This window comes from Triturus cristatus, chromosome 3_2 (assembly GCF_964204655.1).
Source record: "Triturus cristatus chromosome 3_2, aTriCri1.1, whole genome shotgun sequence".
NCBI classification, from domain to species: domain Eukaryota; kingdom Metazoa; phylum Chordata; class Amphibia; order Caudata; family Salamandridae; genus Triturus; species Triturus cristatus.
In genome coordinates this window covers 879,919,957-879,935,981 of record NC_140584.1, presented here as the reverse complement: position 1 = coordinate 879,935,981, position 16,025 = coordinate 879,919,957, and the positions used below count along the sequence as shown (strand labels likewise).

The 16,025-nt window shown below is 46.7% G+C and overlaps 1 protein-coding gene across 1 annotated transcript in view; it reads right to left on the bottom strand.

Moving 5' to 3' along the window:
- The window catches only part of SPECC1 (sperm antigen with calponin homology and coiled-coil domains 1), a 1,265,733-nt gene that overhangs the window by 1,145,945 nt on the left and 103,763 nt on the right, over positions 1-16,025 (bottom strand). The window contains exons 2-3 of the mRNA XM_085649254.1: positions 15,016-15,188; positions 5,205-5,340 (exon numbers count right to left, since the gene is read on the bottom strand). Of these exons, the coding sequence (XP_085505380.1) occupies positions 5,205-5,340; positions 15,016-15,162 (283 nt within the window). The 5' untranslated portion in view covers positions 15,163-15,188. The remainder of the gene's footprint in view (positions 1-5,204; positions 5,341-15,015; positions 15,189-16,025) is intronic.

The following is a 16,025-nucleotide window of genomic DNA, read 5'->3' as shown; positions in this document are numbered from 1 at the left end:
ACGCTTCCTCCCACTGTGCAGCAGACACTCAAGTAGTCAGAGGCCTAGCAAGCGAGAAGTAACCCACTGCAACCCTCCATCCTCTGGGTTGATAGAGAAATCACAGCCACTTATAGGGAGTAAAGTGAGCCCCGCAGTCTGCTTGGTTCCGGTGCCACTGCGCCTGCTGCAGTATTGAAAGCTACACCCTTTGCAATCAGTTGTAACGTAACCCCAGTCCTTTAGACGAGCTCGTTTGGCTGCTCCACGCACGAGAGCTGTACAACCTGTGTCATGCCCCCACTAGTAAGCACCGGCAGCAGGAAACAGCAAATTAATTAAATACCCAAGCGCTGCCGCTAAAGTAAGCGGACCGTGCTGCAAATTAGTTAAATAAACAAGAGCGCCGCTAAAGTGAATGCGGACCGTGCTGAAAATTACAAAACAAATAGTGCTCTTAGCCATGATAAAGCAGACCATGTAGCATGACCAGTAAAAGGTCCAGTCCTTATGGGCGGCAACAAAGGGAGACAAGGCGGTACCAAGGAGTGACTACAAAGCCTATTTACTAATCAGGAGCCAGTATTTAAATAGGACAATGACACAAAGCCAATGACAAATATGGGCTGAGAGTGTACGAGGCTTCCACAGCATACCTTATCACAGCATGCCTCGCAGAGCGAGCAGTGCATGCGCGCTGCCGCTAGGCTCGACCTAAAACAGAGAGCGCTGAGGCAAGTGCAGTTTACAGACAGGCACAAGCAGCGTGGGTATAATGCACTTATCAGTGGTTCAGTATGTAACAAGAAAGGTGTTGTGACCCACACCATCTTGACAGCAAACACCAGTCTGAAGGGAAAGTTACTTATTGAGAACAAACATGTATAAAGTGCAACAGCTACAGAGTTAACTTGGAAGAGTTTTGATTGGGTGGAAAAAGTAACCCTGGATGCAAAAAGTATTTGTGCTTGCACAATACCTAATCCATCAACACAGAAGTGCTGCTTCTCATACACGACTATAAGCTCGTTTTTATTTGTGCTTGCACGAGATCCAACCCATCACCACATAAGTGCTGCTCTACATCTTATGTAGGGCTCTATTCTCTCAGGCTCACTTTTACTTGTGCTTCACCTAATCCAATCCATCACCACAGAAGTGCTGCTCTGCGTCACATCAGGCGTGGCCAGTACAGGTAAGATCAGTGGGGCTGTGCAGGGTGGGGGGGGGGGAGTGAAGTCGACAGACGATGGGATAGGCAACATTAAATGAAAAAAAGAAATAAACCACTTACATTGCGCTTGCTGTATTGCCGAGTCGGCAATGTGGCGAGTGCAAAGTAAGTGGTTTTATTATTTTTCGTATTTAATTTTCCCTATCCTGTCATCTATCAACTTCCCCCCACACCCTGCTCTGCCCTGCCCCACTGCTCTTACCTGTGCCGTCCGCGCCTGCATCTCATGTGCGACTGTAGGCTCACTTTTATTTGTGCTGCACGACGATCGAATCCATCACCACAGAAGAGCTGCGTCTCATACACGACTATAAGCTCACTTTTACTTGTGCTTGCACGAGATCCAATCCATCACCACTTAAGTGCGGCTCTGCATCTTATGTAGGACTCTAGGCTCCCAGGCTCCCTTTTACTTGTACTTCACATAATCCATTATATCCCCGCAGAAGTGCTGCTTTGCATTTCATCAGGCGTGGCCGGTACAGGTAAGAGCCGTGGGGCAGGGCAGGGTGAGGGGGGGTGGAGTCGACAGACGATGGGATAGGTAACATTAAATGAAAAAAAGAAATAAACCACTTACATTGCGCTTGCTGTATTGCCGAGTCGGCAATGTGGCGAGCGCAAGGTAAGTGGTTTTATTATTTTTCTTTTTTAATTTTCCCTATCCTGTTGTCTGTCAACTTCCCCCCCACACCCTGCACTGCCATTCCTCACCGCTCTTACCTGTGCCGTCCGCGCCTGCATCTCATGTGCGACTGTAGGCTCACTTTTATTTGTGCTGCACAATGATCGAATCCATCACCATAGAAGAGCTGCGTCACATACAGGACTATAAGCTCACTTTTACTCGTGCTTGCACAAGATCCAAGCCATCACCACAGAAGTGCTGCTCTGCATCTTATGTAGGACTCTAGGCTCACTTTTACTTGTGCTTCACACAATCCAAATCCATCACCACAGAAGTGCTGCTCTGCGTCTCATCAGGCATGGCCAATACAGGTAAGAGCCGTGGGGCGGGGCAGGGTGAGGGGGGGTGGAGTCGACAGACGATGGGATAGGTAACATTAAATGAAAAAGAAATCAAACCACTTACATTGCGCTTGCTGTATTGCTGAGTAGGCGATGTGGCGAGCGCAATGTAAGTGGTTTTACTATTTTTCTTATTTAATTTTACCTATCCTGTCGTCTGTCATCTTCCCCCCACACCCTGCCCGCTCCGCCCCGCCCCGCCCCACCGCCTTACCGCTCTCACCTGTTCCGGCCGCACCTGCATCTCATGTGCAACTGTAGGCTCACTTTTATTTGTGCTGCACATGATTGAATCCATCACCACTGAAGGGCTGCGTCTCATACACGACTATAAATTCACTCTTATTTGTGCTTGCACGAGATCCAATCCATTATCACAGAGGTATTGCGCTGCATCATATGTAGGACTCTAGGCTCACATTTACTTGCGCTTCACATGATCCAATCCAACACCACAGAAGTGCTGCCCTGCGTCTCATCAGGAGTGGCTGGTACAGGTAAGAGCGGAGGGGTGGGCCAGGTGGGGGGGGGTGAAGTCGACAGACGATGGGATAATTAACATTAAATTTAAAAAAGAAATAAACCACTTACATTGCGCTTGCTGTATTGCCGAGTCGACAATGTGGTGAGCGCAAGGTAAGTGGTTTTATTATTTTTCTTATTTAATTTTACCTATCCTGTCGTCTGTCATCTTCCCCCCACACCCTGCTTTGCCCCGCCCCACCGCCTTACCGCTTTTACCTGTGCCGGCCGCGCCTGCATCTCATGCGCGACCATTGGCTCACTTTTATTTGTGCAGCACATGATCGAATCCATCACCACAGAAGAGTTACATCTCATACACGACTATAAGCTCATGTAGGACTCTAGGCTCACTTTTACTTGTGCTTCACATGATCCAATCCATCACCACAGAAGTGATGCTCTGCGTCTCATCAGGCGCGGCCGGTACAGGTAAGAGTGGTGGGCGGGGCTGGGTGGGGTTGTGAAGTCGACAGATGATGGGATAGGTACAGTCGCGCATGTAGGCTCACTTTTATTTGTGCTGCACATGATCCAATCTATCACCACAGAAGTGATGCTCTGCATCTCACGACCTCCCCCTTCACCTCTGGACTTCATCCTCTCTGTTAGAATTCAGGAAAGGACTCAAGACCTGGCAGTTCAACTGATCCCTCCCTAGCAGCAGGGTTCTCAGCACCTGATACTCTCACTGGTGATTAGCCGGGTTTTACAATTCCTGTTTGATTGATTGATTGATCTCATACACAACTGCATGCTCACATTTTTTTGTGCTGCACATGCTCTAGTCCATCATCACAGAAGTGCTACTCAGCATCTCATGTACAACGCATGGCTCTCTTTTATTTGTACTTGCACATGATCCAATCCCTCACCACTAAAGTGTTACTCTGCATCTCACGCACATCTGCCGGCTCCCAAGCTCTCTTTGAAAAGAATAAACCACAGCTTGTGTGACTTTTCCACACATCCCGAATAAGGACTGTACCCTAATCATCTGCACTCCCAATACAACGGATTGACTATTGCTGCTCAGCTGAACCTTCACTCAAACGTAACATGCCTGCAAAGATGGAAAGAAACCCTTGGACCACACGACAGATCTTGAAAATCTATTGAAGGTTTAGGATGCATTAAAGTTATAAAACTCTGGTCCTTGTCACACAGCCTGGTGGCAGGCAAGGGCAGCACACACTGTTTGTGATAGAGGCTGGACGCTACTGGGCGTTGCCTCTCGTCAGTAAGTCTGGCTCAACCTATTTTCCTTGCCAGTACAAAATACTCATTTGGTATTACAAGACCAGAGGTGAAAGGGCACAGGTTGCTTTTATCTGGTTCACTTTTGGTCATTATGTAGGGGGCATCAGCAGCTTTCCCTAAAACCTGTTGGAGTGTAATGGATCCTAGGGAACCCCAACAACACCTGAGGGGCATAAAGGTCCCTCCTCTATGGGAAGGGGGCACCACTTTGGCCCTATGCAAAATAGAGGAGGCAGCGCAAAGTCCAGAAGAATGGGTCACTTGGCTGCATTTTCTGCCCACCCTAGTAAAGAGAGGTTACTCTTTGAAATGCTCAGCTTACTTGAAAGAGATTATTTGTAACTAATGGCCCGACTTACACTTTGGCAGAGAAGGTACTCCGTCAATGCCCTCTCTGCCAAAGTGAAATTTTATTCCACCCACCTCTTTTAAAGTCGGGCGAAACTTCAGCGTGTAGACGAATTATAAAATGTAATCTTCACCTCGTAGAGACACCACCACCAGCCCGAAGGAGCAAGGGCCATCGGCGGGGTGGTTGTGAAGCCATATTTAGAGCGGACAAACGCTTCAGGTTTTTCTTTCACAAGCCGCCATAGCGAGGGTGTCATCGTTTTTTAATGAAATACATAATCCCGCTTTTGGATTTTGTTTTTCAAATTAGATGTATGGCTGTGACGTTGATGGAGCGATCAATCAAATTTTCAATGCATTTCCAGAACCCACCGTGGTGGCGGTTCCTGGAAATGCAATAGATGTCCGCTGGGCCGGCAGACTTCTCTATACTAGGTGGTGGGAGTACCCTGGCCGTGGTGGGAGTAAAGCACTCCGCCATGGCGACGGTACATAATCCGTCCCCTGAAGTCTAAATCAGGCCATAAATCTCGAATTGAGATCTACACATCAATTACCTCTAACCTACATGTCCAAAGTCCACATGGTCTCTGAAGAGAGGCATCCATTGATAATAGACAGGACTGATGCATGATACACACTAGTAGCTATCGTAAAGCTGGTGTTATCGCTACTTGCCTTGCCGAAGATAAATATTTAAACTTAATTGATGGCAATGTTCTCTCTTTGTCATGGCATGCCTCTAAATCTAACTTAATTTGAAGGTCCACACTATAAAAAAAAAGAATAAATACAAATGTAACTTGAGTAGATGTCATCCATTCCCTACCAGTGGCACTGCGTGGCCGCGCTTCGGCAAGCTCGGAGATCGCTCCTGTGGTGGTGGTCTTCTTTAACCTGCAGGTACTCGTTGAAGGGCTTCCTGCCGGCTTGTTGAGAGTGTCCTCACTGCTCGCCCTTTTCAGCTGGTGCAAAATGGAGGCAAATGTTTAGAAGAATATCCACAAGCTGCACATGCCACTTCATTAACACAAGAAAAGTCAACCATGAGCACATAATCCCAGGTAAGAGTGCAGAGGTAAGCGTTCCTTTTCAGTATCTAACTGCATATAGTGCATACTTACGATGAGGAAAGCGTGCAAAAGTAACCATTCCTTCACAGTTCGCTGTTCATGTTCCACAGACTTACCATGAGGTAAGTGCACAGAGGTAGCCATTCCTTCTCAGTATCTATTTATGTTCTGCATTCAATCGTGACGTAAGCGTGCAGAAGTAAGCGTTCCGTCTTAGTATCTAAATTCATGTTCTGCATATTTACCATGAGGTAAGCATACAGAAGTAACCAGTCCTACTCAGTACCTATGTGCACGTAGTGCATACTTAACATGAGGTTGGCGTACAAAAGTAACCATTCCTTCACAGTATCGCTTTTCATGTTCCACAGACTTACCATGTGGTAAGTGCACAAAGGTAGCCATTCCTTCTCAGTATCTATTTCTGTTCTGCATTCTTATCGTGATGTAAGCGTGCAGAAGTAAATTTTCCTTCTTACTATCTAAGTTCATGTTCTGAATATTTACCATGAGGTAATGATACAGAAGTAACCAGCCCTTCTCAGTATCTCTGTGCATGTTCCACAGAATTACCATGAGGTAAGCGTGCAGAAGTAACCATTCCTTCTCAGTATCTCTGTGTATGTGGTACATACTTACCATGAGGTAAGCGTGCAGAAGTAACCATTCCTTCTCAGTATCTCTGTGAATGGGGTGCATACTTACCATGAGGTAAGCGTGCAGAAGTAGCCATTCCTTCTCAGTATCTCTGTGCATGGGGTGCTTACATACCATGAGGTAAGCGTGCAGCGGTAACCATTCTTTCTCAGTATTCGCATGCATGTGGTGCTTGCATACCATAAGGTAAGCGTGCAGAAGTAAACATTCCTTCTCAGTATCCGTGTGCATGTGGTGTATACTTACCATAAGGTAAGCGTGCAGAAGTAACCATTCCTTATCAGCATCCGTGTGCATGTGGTGCATACTTACCATGAGAAAAGCGTGCAGAAGTAACCAGTCCTTCTCAGCATCCGTGTGCAAGTGGTGCATACTTACCATGAGGTAAGCGTGCAGAAGTAACCGGTCCTTCTCAGCATCCGTGTGCAAGTGTTGCATACTTACCATGAGGTAAGCGTGCAGAAGTAACCGGTCCTTCTCAGTATCCGTGTGCATGTGGTGCATACTTACCATGAGGTAAGCGTGCAGAAGTAACCATTCCTTATCAGTATCTGTGTGCATGTGGTGCATACTTACCATGAGGTAAGCATGCAGAAGTAACTAGTCCTTCTCAGTATATGTGTGCATGTGGTGCATACTTACCATGAGGTAAGCGTGCAGAAGTAACCGGTCCTTCTCAGCATCCGTGTGTAAGTGTTGCATACTTACCATGAGGTAAGTGTGCAGAAGTAACCGGTCCTTCTCAGTATCCGTGTGCATGTGGTGCATACTTACCATGAGGTAAGCGTGCAGAAGTAACCAGTCCTTCTCAGTATCTGTGTGCATGTGGTGCATACTCACCATGAGGTAAGCATGCAGAAGTAACCATTCCTTCTCAGTATCTGTGTGCATGTGGTGCATACTCACCCTGAGGTAAGCGTGCAGAAGTAACCATTCCTTCTCAGTATCTGTGTGCATGTGGTGCATACTCACCATGAGGTAAGCATGCAGAAGTAGCCATTCCTTCTCAGTATCTGTGTGTATGTGGTGCATACTCACCCTGAGGTAAGCGTGCAGAAGTAACCATTCCTTCTCAGTTTCTGTGTGCATGTGGTGCATACTCACCATGACGTAAGCGTGCAGAAGTAACCATTCCTTCTCAGTATCTGTGTGCATGTGGTGCATACTCATCATGAGGTAAGCGTGCAGAAGTGACCATTCCTTCTCAGTATCTGTGTGCATGTGGTGCATACTCACCATGAGGTAAGCATGCAGAAGTAACCATACCTTATCAGTATCTGTGTGCATGTGGTGCATACTCACCATGAGGTAAGCATGCAAAAGTAACCAGTCCTTCTCAGTGTCTGTGTGCATGTGGTGCATACTCACCCTGAGGTAAGCGTGGAGAAGTAACCAGTCCTTCTCAGTATCTGTGTGCATGTGGTGCATACTCACCCTGAGGTAAGCATGCAGAAGTAACCATTCCTTCTCAGTATCTGTGTGCATGTGGTGCATACTCACCCTGAGGTAAGCATGCAGAAGTAACCATTCCTTCTCAGTATCTGTTTGCATGTGGTGCATACTCACCATGAGGTAAGCATGCAGAAGTAACCATTCCTTCTCAGTATCTGTGCGCATGTGGTGCATACTCACCATGAGGTAAGCATGTAAAAGTAACCAGTCCTTCTCAGTGTCTTTGTGCATGTGGTGCATACTCACCCTGAGGTAAGCATGCAGAAGTAACCATTCCTTCTCAGTATCTGTGTGCATGTGGTGCATACTCACCATGAGGTAAGCGTGCAGAAGTAACCATTCCTTCTCAGTATCTGAGTGCATGTGGTACATACTCACCATGAGGTAAGCATGCAGAAGTAACCATACCTTCTCAGTATCTGTGCACATGTGGTGCATACTCACCATGAGGTAAGCATGCAAAAGTAACCAGTCCTTCTCAGTGTCTGTGTGCATGTGGTGCATACTCACCCTGAGGTAAGCGTGGAGAAGTAACCAGTCCTTCTCAGTATCTGTGTGCATGTGGTGCATACTTACCCTGAGGTAAGCGTACAGAAGTAACCATTCCTTCTCAGTATCTGTGTGCATGTGGTGCATACTTACCATGAGGTAAGCGTGCAGAAGTAACCATTCCTTCTCAGTATCTGTGTGCAAGTGGTACATACTTACCATGAGGTAAGCATGCAGAACTAACCATTCCTTCTCAGTATCTGTGTGCATGTAGTGCATACTCACCATGAGGTAAGCATGCAAAAGTAACCAGTCCTTCTCAGTGTCTGTGTGCATGTGGTGCATACTCACCCTGAGGTAAGCGCACAGAAGTAACCAGTCCTTCTCAGTGTCTGTGTGCATGTGGTGCATACTTACCCTGAGGTAAGCGAACAGAAGTAACCAGTCCTTCTCAGTATCTGTGTGCATGTGGTGCATACTTACCCTGAGGTAAGCGTGGAGAAGTAACCAGTCCTTCTCAGTATCTGTGTGCATGTGGTGCATACTTACCCTGAGGTAAGTGTGCAGAAGTAACCAGTCCTTCTCAGTATCTGTGTGCATGTGGTGCATACTTACCATGAGGTAAGCGTACAGAAGTAACCATTCCTTTTCAGTATCTGTGTGCATGTGGTGCATACTTACCATGAGGTAAGCATGCAGAAGTAACCATTCCTTCTCAGTATCTGTGTGCAAGTGGTGCATACTTACCATGAGGTAAGCGTACAGAAGTAACCATTCCTTCTCAGTATCTGTGTGCAAGTGGTGCATACTTACCATGAGGTAAGTGAACAGAAATAACCATTCCTTCTCAGTATCTGTGTGCAAGTGGTGCATACTTACCATGAGGTAAGCGAACAGAAGTAACCATTCCTTCTCAGTATCTGTGTGCATGTGGTGCATACTTACCCTGAGGTAAGCGTAGAGAAGTAACCAGTCCTTCTCAGTATCTCTGTGCATGTGGTGCATACTTACCATGCGGTAAGCGTGCAGAAGTAACCAGTCCTTCTCAGTATCGGTGTGCATGTGGTGCATACTTACCATGAGGTAAGCGTGCAGAAGTAACCATTCCTTCTCAGTATCTGTGTGCATGTGGTGCATACTTACCCTGAGGTAAGCGTACAGAAGTAACCATTCCTTTTCAGTATCTGTGTGCATGTGGTGCATACTTACCATGAGGTAAGCATGCAGAAGTAACCATTCCTTCTCAGTATCTGTGTGCAAGTGGTGCATACTTACCATGAGGTAAGCGTACAGAAGTAACCATTCCTTCTCAGTATCTGTGTGCAAGTGGTGCATACTTACCATGAGGTAAGTGAACAGAAATAACCATTCCTTCTCAGTATCTGTGTGCAAGTGGTGCATACTTACCATGAGGTAAGCGAACAGAAGTAACCATTCCTTTTCAGTATCTGTGTGCATGTGGTGCATACTTTCCATGAGGTAAGCATACAGAGATAACTGTTCCTTCTCAGTTTCTGTGTACATGTGGTGCATACTTACCCTGAGTTAAGCGTGCAGAAGTAACCATTCCTTCTCAGTATCTGTGTGCATGTGGTGCATACTTACCCTGAGGTAAGCGTGCAGAAGTAACGACTCCTTCTCAGTATCTGTGTGCATGTGGTGCATACTCACCCTGAGGTAAGCAAACAGAAGTAACCATTCCTTCTCAGTATCTGTGTGCATACTTACCATGAGGTAAGCATGCAGAGGTAACTGTTCCTTCTCTGTATCTCTGGTCATATTCGGCAGCCTTACTGTGTGGTAAGCCGAAGTTTATAGAACTAACTGCTTGTTCGCAGATTCTCGGTAAATGTGGAGCAACCTTACCGTGAGGTAAGTGTGCAGGTGTAACTCATATTCTATGCTAAGGGTGTAAAAGTAACTTCTGTTTCTCAGTGTCTTACCGAGAATTCTTTGAAAACCCTGCTGCTGCTGGTAAATATTTGCAAGGAAATTCTGAATTTCTGCTTATGGGATAAACAGTTTTCGTCAGCAAAAATGTGTTTTAAGTGTAAATTAAGGTGTTTGGGAGACGCCCAGACCAACTTGTGGGTTGTTGTATATGATTTTGCCTTGTAATAGACTGTTTCCGCTTTGCTGATTTCCTTAAGCTGCATTTTGAACTAGAGATTTCTGTATAGTGTGTGAACGCAGCATCCCCCTTTCCAGCTTGTGCATGGCTAGATTGAATGGCTAGTTAGTGCCAGCTGGAATATTAACCATGTATGTGGGGGCGGGGACTTTATTGGGTTCACCGGGCTCTTTATTCAAAGGCAATTTTTGCAGATGAAGCTGAGTGAAAGGAAGATGGTCACACACTGAAAATGTGAGGATCTCACTGAGGCAATGATGTGACAATGGCGACAGAGACAACTTCCAGACAGAAGGCAGGTCTGTGAGGACAGTGTGGCTGTCAGCATGAATGGGTGAGTGAGGATCACTGGTCTCTTAGGTAATGTAAAATTACAATTCAAAAGGAAGGTGTTAGAAGGTGGTTCTGACACTATGGGCCGCCTGGATGTTTTGCTTTTTGAGCACCTTATTGTTGAGCTTTTACTTTTGGGGAGCCTCATAAGTTGGGACTCACCCACAGTGAACTCAGGATGGAAGAGACATGCCAGGGAAAGTCAGTGTGTTTTACTGTGTTTTCACTTCCTTATTCCTCTTTGGGAATGTGGAGCCAGGGGCTAGATTAACTTCAATTAGGCCTACAGATTCCAGACATGCACTTAAGTCCAATGTAGCAAATGTGAAAAGAAGTATTCTGCAGAGTCCAAAGTCATATTTGTACTGCTTTTGGGTCATCCAGAACTGTCATATTTCTCTGAGCCAGCCATGACCAGACCCAGGCTGAGGGCTGACCTCAGCTGGATGGATTGATAACCTTTCTTCCACAAGCGAGGGCCTCCTCTCCACGAAGAGAAGATGGGTGGGGCTACAGGCCAATCCATCAACCGCTGTCGCTGGGTGCCAGGCACCAGGCTGCACCAAGGAGGGAAGGCAGCTTGGGGGGAAGGTGCTTCCGAGACATGTGGCAGAAACCCTGGACGACGCCATTTTGAACGAGCTCAGAGGCTGGACAAGAAGGAGGGAGCAGGGGCAAGGACGTGATGTGTCGCTGTTTGATAGGACAGACAGAGACTTCCTGCCAGCCCCCTACTCAACTTTTAAAAAGTGCTTGCACAGGAAGAGAAGGTCTCTCTGGGGTGTGGTCTGCTGAGGGTGAAGGTGCTGGAGCCTGGCGCAATGGGCAGTTATTTATTTAGTTTGGTCACATATATCGCGCACGAATCATCCCCAAGGGGATCTCTCGGCGCTGGAAAAAGAGATCAGCGGTCCAAAGGTGGAGAGCCATTTAAAAAAGCCATGTTTTGAGCATTTTTTTTAAATAAAGCCAGGTTCGATCATTGGCGGATTGATTCAGGATTTCTGTTCCACAACTTGGGGGCCAAGTAAGAGAAGGAACGACCCCCCATCCTTACCTTCCTAATTTTATGAACACACAATGTTTTGCGATTACTAGATCTAAGCTGCCTTGTGGGCTGATACCATTTAAGTTTATCCATAAGATAAACCGGCCCCAGTCCATGCAGGGACCTGAAAACCAAACACAGCATTTTAAACGTGGCCCGTTTCCTTACTGGCAGCCAATGTAGTTGGCGTAGAAGCGGCAGAGAGGGGGTTCACGCAGGCTTATCAAGAGCAAGGCGAGCAGCGGTATTTTGCACTACCTGCAATTTGGAAAGAAGATCCTCCCTGATTCCAACCAGTAAGGAGTTGCCATAATCTAGGCAACTCATTAACAGTGCCTGGATGAGGGTCTTTCTAGCACTCAGCGGGAACCAAGGGAAGATCTTCCTCAACATCCGCAAGGTCTCAAAACAAGAGGAAGCCAGTGATTTCACTTGAGTCTCCATTGAGAGCTGGTTATCTAGGCTAATCCCCAAGTTCCTCGCACAACTTCTAGGGATGGGGGCTGCACCCAATTCTGGTGGCCACCAGTCTGGAGTCCATAGATCCGCAGCTTTGCCGAACAGGAGAATCTCGGTCTTAGAGGAATTTAGTTGTAAAAAATGACTCCTCATCCAGTCAGCGATGTTAGTCATACAAGCTGCAAACTTGGCTTTTGGGGGCAGTTGGAAGGAGAGACCCCCTGACTGCCCCCAGGACCCTATCAGCACCAGAAGAAGAGCCCAGGACTGGTGCACAGAAGCAGGGGCCTCTGCGCAGGGAGAAGAGAGGCCCAGAAGGAGAGCCTGGTGAAAGGCTGGCGCAGGGAGCCAGTGAAGACAGCACCCTGCTGAATCAGAGACCCTGAGGGCGGAGGAGAGTGTTCCCAGTGGCTGGGGCTGGTAAAGAGGAGCATGAAGCGCCCCATAATGCCTCACCAGGCATTTGGAAATCTGCCGTTTTGGTGCTTTGTGGCCCCCAGAGGAGGGGGGTCACCCTCTCTTGTGAAAAGGTGCTGGGGGAGCTGATGGAGGAGCGCCGTCTTCCCCCCCCCCAGCATGAAGAAATCTGCCATTTTGGTGCCTGGTGTCCCCCAGAGGAGGGGGGTCACCCTCATGTGTGAAAAGGGGTGCAGGGGGGCTGCAGGAGCACCGCAGTCTCCCCCAGCACAAAGAAGAACAGTCCACCCCTAAGTTTCACGGGGCATCTGAAAGAATAACCCCTCAAGGGCTCAGCCAGCCTTTAACACCTTCTAGGCTGGAACTTATGTTCTACAGCTGAGGGTGTACTATGAAGTGCATCATGGAGTGAAGGGCTGAGTTGGGGATGTCTGGAGAAGGGCATCCCCTGGAGGTGAAGTGGTGTAATTGCACCGAAATGCATTTACTATTGGTTATTTCTTTTTAGGTGGACTGAAAGTCACATGTGTAAAGTGAAGTACCTGTGTAAGGTGATGTTAAGCTAAATGGAGTTATGTTGCTGGACCTTCCTGCTAGGGGGTCTGGCTGTATTTACGTAATCCCATGCTTTAACCTATGATTCCTTTTAAAGTGAAGAGGCGCACTGCAGGAGAAGTGTAGTTGCCGGAAGTACTTCTTTTGAAGGGACTGTAAGTCACATGTGTAAGGTGATGTGAAGCTAAATGGAGTTATGTTGCTGGACCTTCCTGCTATGGGGTCTGGCTGTATTTACGTAATCCCATGCTTTAACCTGTGATTCCTTTTAAAGTGAAGAGGCGCACTGCAGGAGAAGTGTAGTTGCCGGGAGTACTTCTTTTGAAGGGACTGTAAGTCACATGTGTAAGGTGATGTGAAGCTAAATGGAGTTATGTTGCTGGACCTTCCTGCTATGGGGTCTGGCTGTATTTACGTAATCCCATGCTTTTACCTGTGATTCCTTTTAAAGTGAAGAGGCGCACTGCAGGAGAAGTGTAGTTGCCAGGAGTACTTCTTTTGAAGGGACTGTAAGTCACATGTGTAAGGAGATGTCATATGCCAAGTGGGGCTATGTTGCCAGATAGTCCTGCTAGGGTGTCTGGCTGTATATGCGCAATCCTGTGATTTCATCTGTGATGCCCTTAGGGGCTGTAATTGCAATGCATTCAAATGATCAACCAAGGTGATGAGTACTGTCATTCTAAAGTGTGCGTAAACATGGATTCTTGCTGCTGCGCTTAGGTGAAGACCCCAGACTGCTAGCCCTTAAGATATAGAGGTGCATACTTTATGGTCAGTAGGAGATGCTCAGTCAGGGTCATGTGTCACCAAGGCAGGTTTACCCCTTTTTAATGCTTGGTGAGGTAATGGGGTGGGTCGCCACTGGGATGGTGCCAGTGCGCAGGGCCCTCGCTCCAGGTTATGTTCAACTAACTGCATTGGGGGCAAGTTGATGTGCATACATGGGAGTGGTGGTACTAGACCCCACCCCCCCTGCGGGAGGGGTCGAGATGTTATGCAATGTCACAAAGTAATTCCAACAGCTTATGTATATTTGTAAATTGGTGCATAGTATTGAGTGGTGTGTGTGTTTAATAAATGTACTATTACTTTTATAAAGCAAAGTACAGACTGGACAATCAATTATTGAGTGTTATTTTTGTGCACCTGCAAATGGCGATTACTAGCCCACACCACCTCCCTTGAGTAAGCCTCAGAATGCTCTGCAACGCTACCCTCTGAGAGTCTGGCGCTACAATTGGGTGTTTGGTTCCCAGTGAAGGACAAATGTAGTCATGTTATTTGTGCAGGCCTCACAGATGCTGCCTCGTTTTCCAACAGAAGGGGTTCAGGTTGGAGAAGAGGTTGGGAGGGGGCCGGGTTGTCGGAGGCCTAGAATGAAAACCAAATGGGCCTGATTCACAAAGGTGAACTTAGACTTATGTGTAAATGTTACGATTGTTTGTTACTCACAAAGGCATTTAACTAGTAGTATCTTTACCATTGCTGAGTCTCCGCACATAAAAAGATAGGACAGTCCTAGCTTTTTATGTGCTGGGACTCTGCAGTCGTACTGAGATGAGGGTCTAGAAATTAATATTTCACATACATACAGCAGAATAAAACAAGAAGATTACTTTTCACAAGCCTCCAGTTTCTACTTCTCCAGATATGATGCTTATAAAGTGTACTTTAACCCGGAGATGTGGATACGCGTGATGTGCACGGTGGACAGGAGGCTGCATTGTTTTACCAACTCAAAAATTCCTACCAGCTTCCGACCAATATACAGTTAATTGCAATGTTTGTGAACATTCATATATGTATTTATTATCTAAAAAAGTTATTAAATAGAACTTCTGGCACAAATATAATATTAAGAAGCATTGCAAATACATTTGGGTTATCCTAAGGAAAGTGTCTCTGGCCATGAACATAGAAGCAGAGCCCTTAGACTCCAGGGCATGACCAGGAAGTAGTTAGTCATGCACAGTGGTTTTTACTCATTGACCAACAATGGACATGCGGAACAAGATGTTCTAACCTTGCTCAGTCGAGACTCAAACCCAAGGGAGTTGGATGACCTGGAGGGTCTCATCCCGAAAGAGGGAGCTGGGGGAGATTTTCCTCTGTCGCGTGCCTGGGTCCCCGGCTTCATCAGTGAACTTGGTGGCCTGGCTGCCCCCTTCATGTTGATGGGAGAGCAGGGATGAGCACCTGTAACAGAACAGAAACAAAACAAGAAAAGTAAATGCTGAGCAGAATAAGGGCCATCACACACTAGAAGACGCTTGCAGACAGGTATGTACTTGTTCATTTCTATCATGTAGCTGACAGTGAACTAAAGTCTACAATTTCTCATGGAAATGCTTGGAACATTGACTTGCAAGCCCTGTGTACGTTTCAGTGTCTGTGTGAGTTTCAGCGACATTGACTTTCGTCTGCACTACATAATCTTCTTATTAGAGAGGACCCACTAATCTAAGCCACGAAACAACAGGAGAAGCCAGAATTGCCTCTTTTGGCGGGGTCCTAAATAGCTGGGCACGCCCTCTGCATATAAAACAACATGGAAGCGTAGACATGTGTCTGTATGTTTGGGCTATGTCATTGTGGTACTGTTTGAGTCTCTAGGCACAGCATGCATGGAGGTCAATGTCTAAAAACACCATACCACTTACACTTGCAACAACATCCCCTTGTTCTGATCAGAATGCTTGCATCTCTGCCTTATGTGCTCCTCAGAATATACCTTGCATCACTTTTTTCACCCCTGTGCTCTTAGGAGTGCGCATGAAGTTATAGAATACAGATCCTAATGGATATCCCTGGTAGATTACAAGGCTATGTTGGGTTGTGTTTGGTTGTGCTGTATCGTGTTATGTAACGTTATGGTATTTTGTTTTAGTAGCTTGTATAGATTCTAGCAAGCCTGAGCCCAATTAACTTCCCTTCGTCTGGTCATCAGGCCTTAGATCCCCCTCCAGCCCCATTGACCTTATTAAAAGTAAGGAACCTAGGAAGTCTTCTCAACGTAAAACTAACCTTACCATC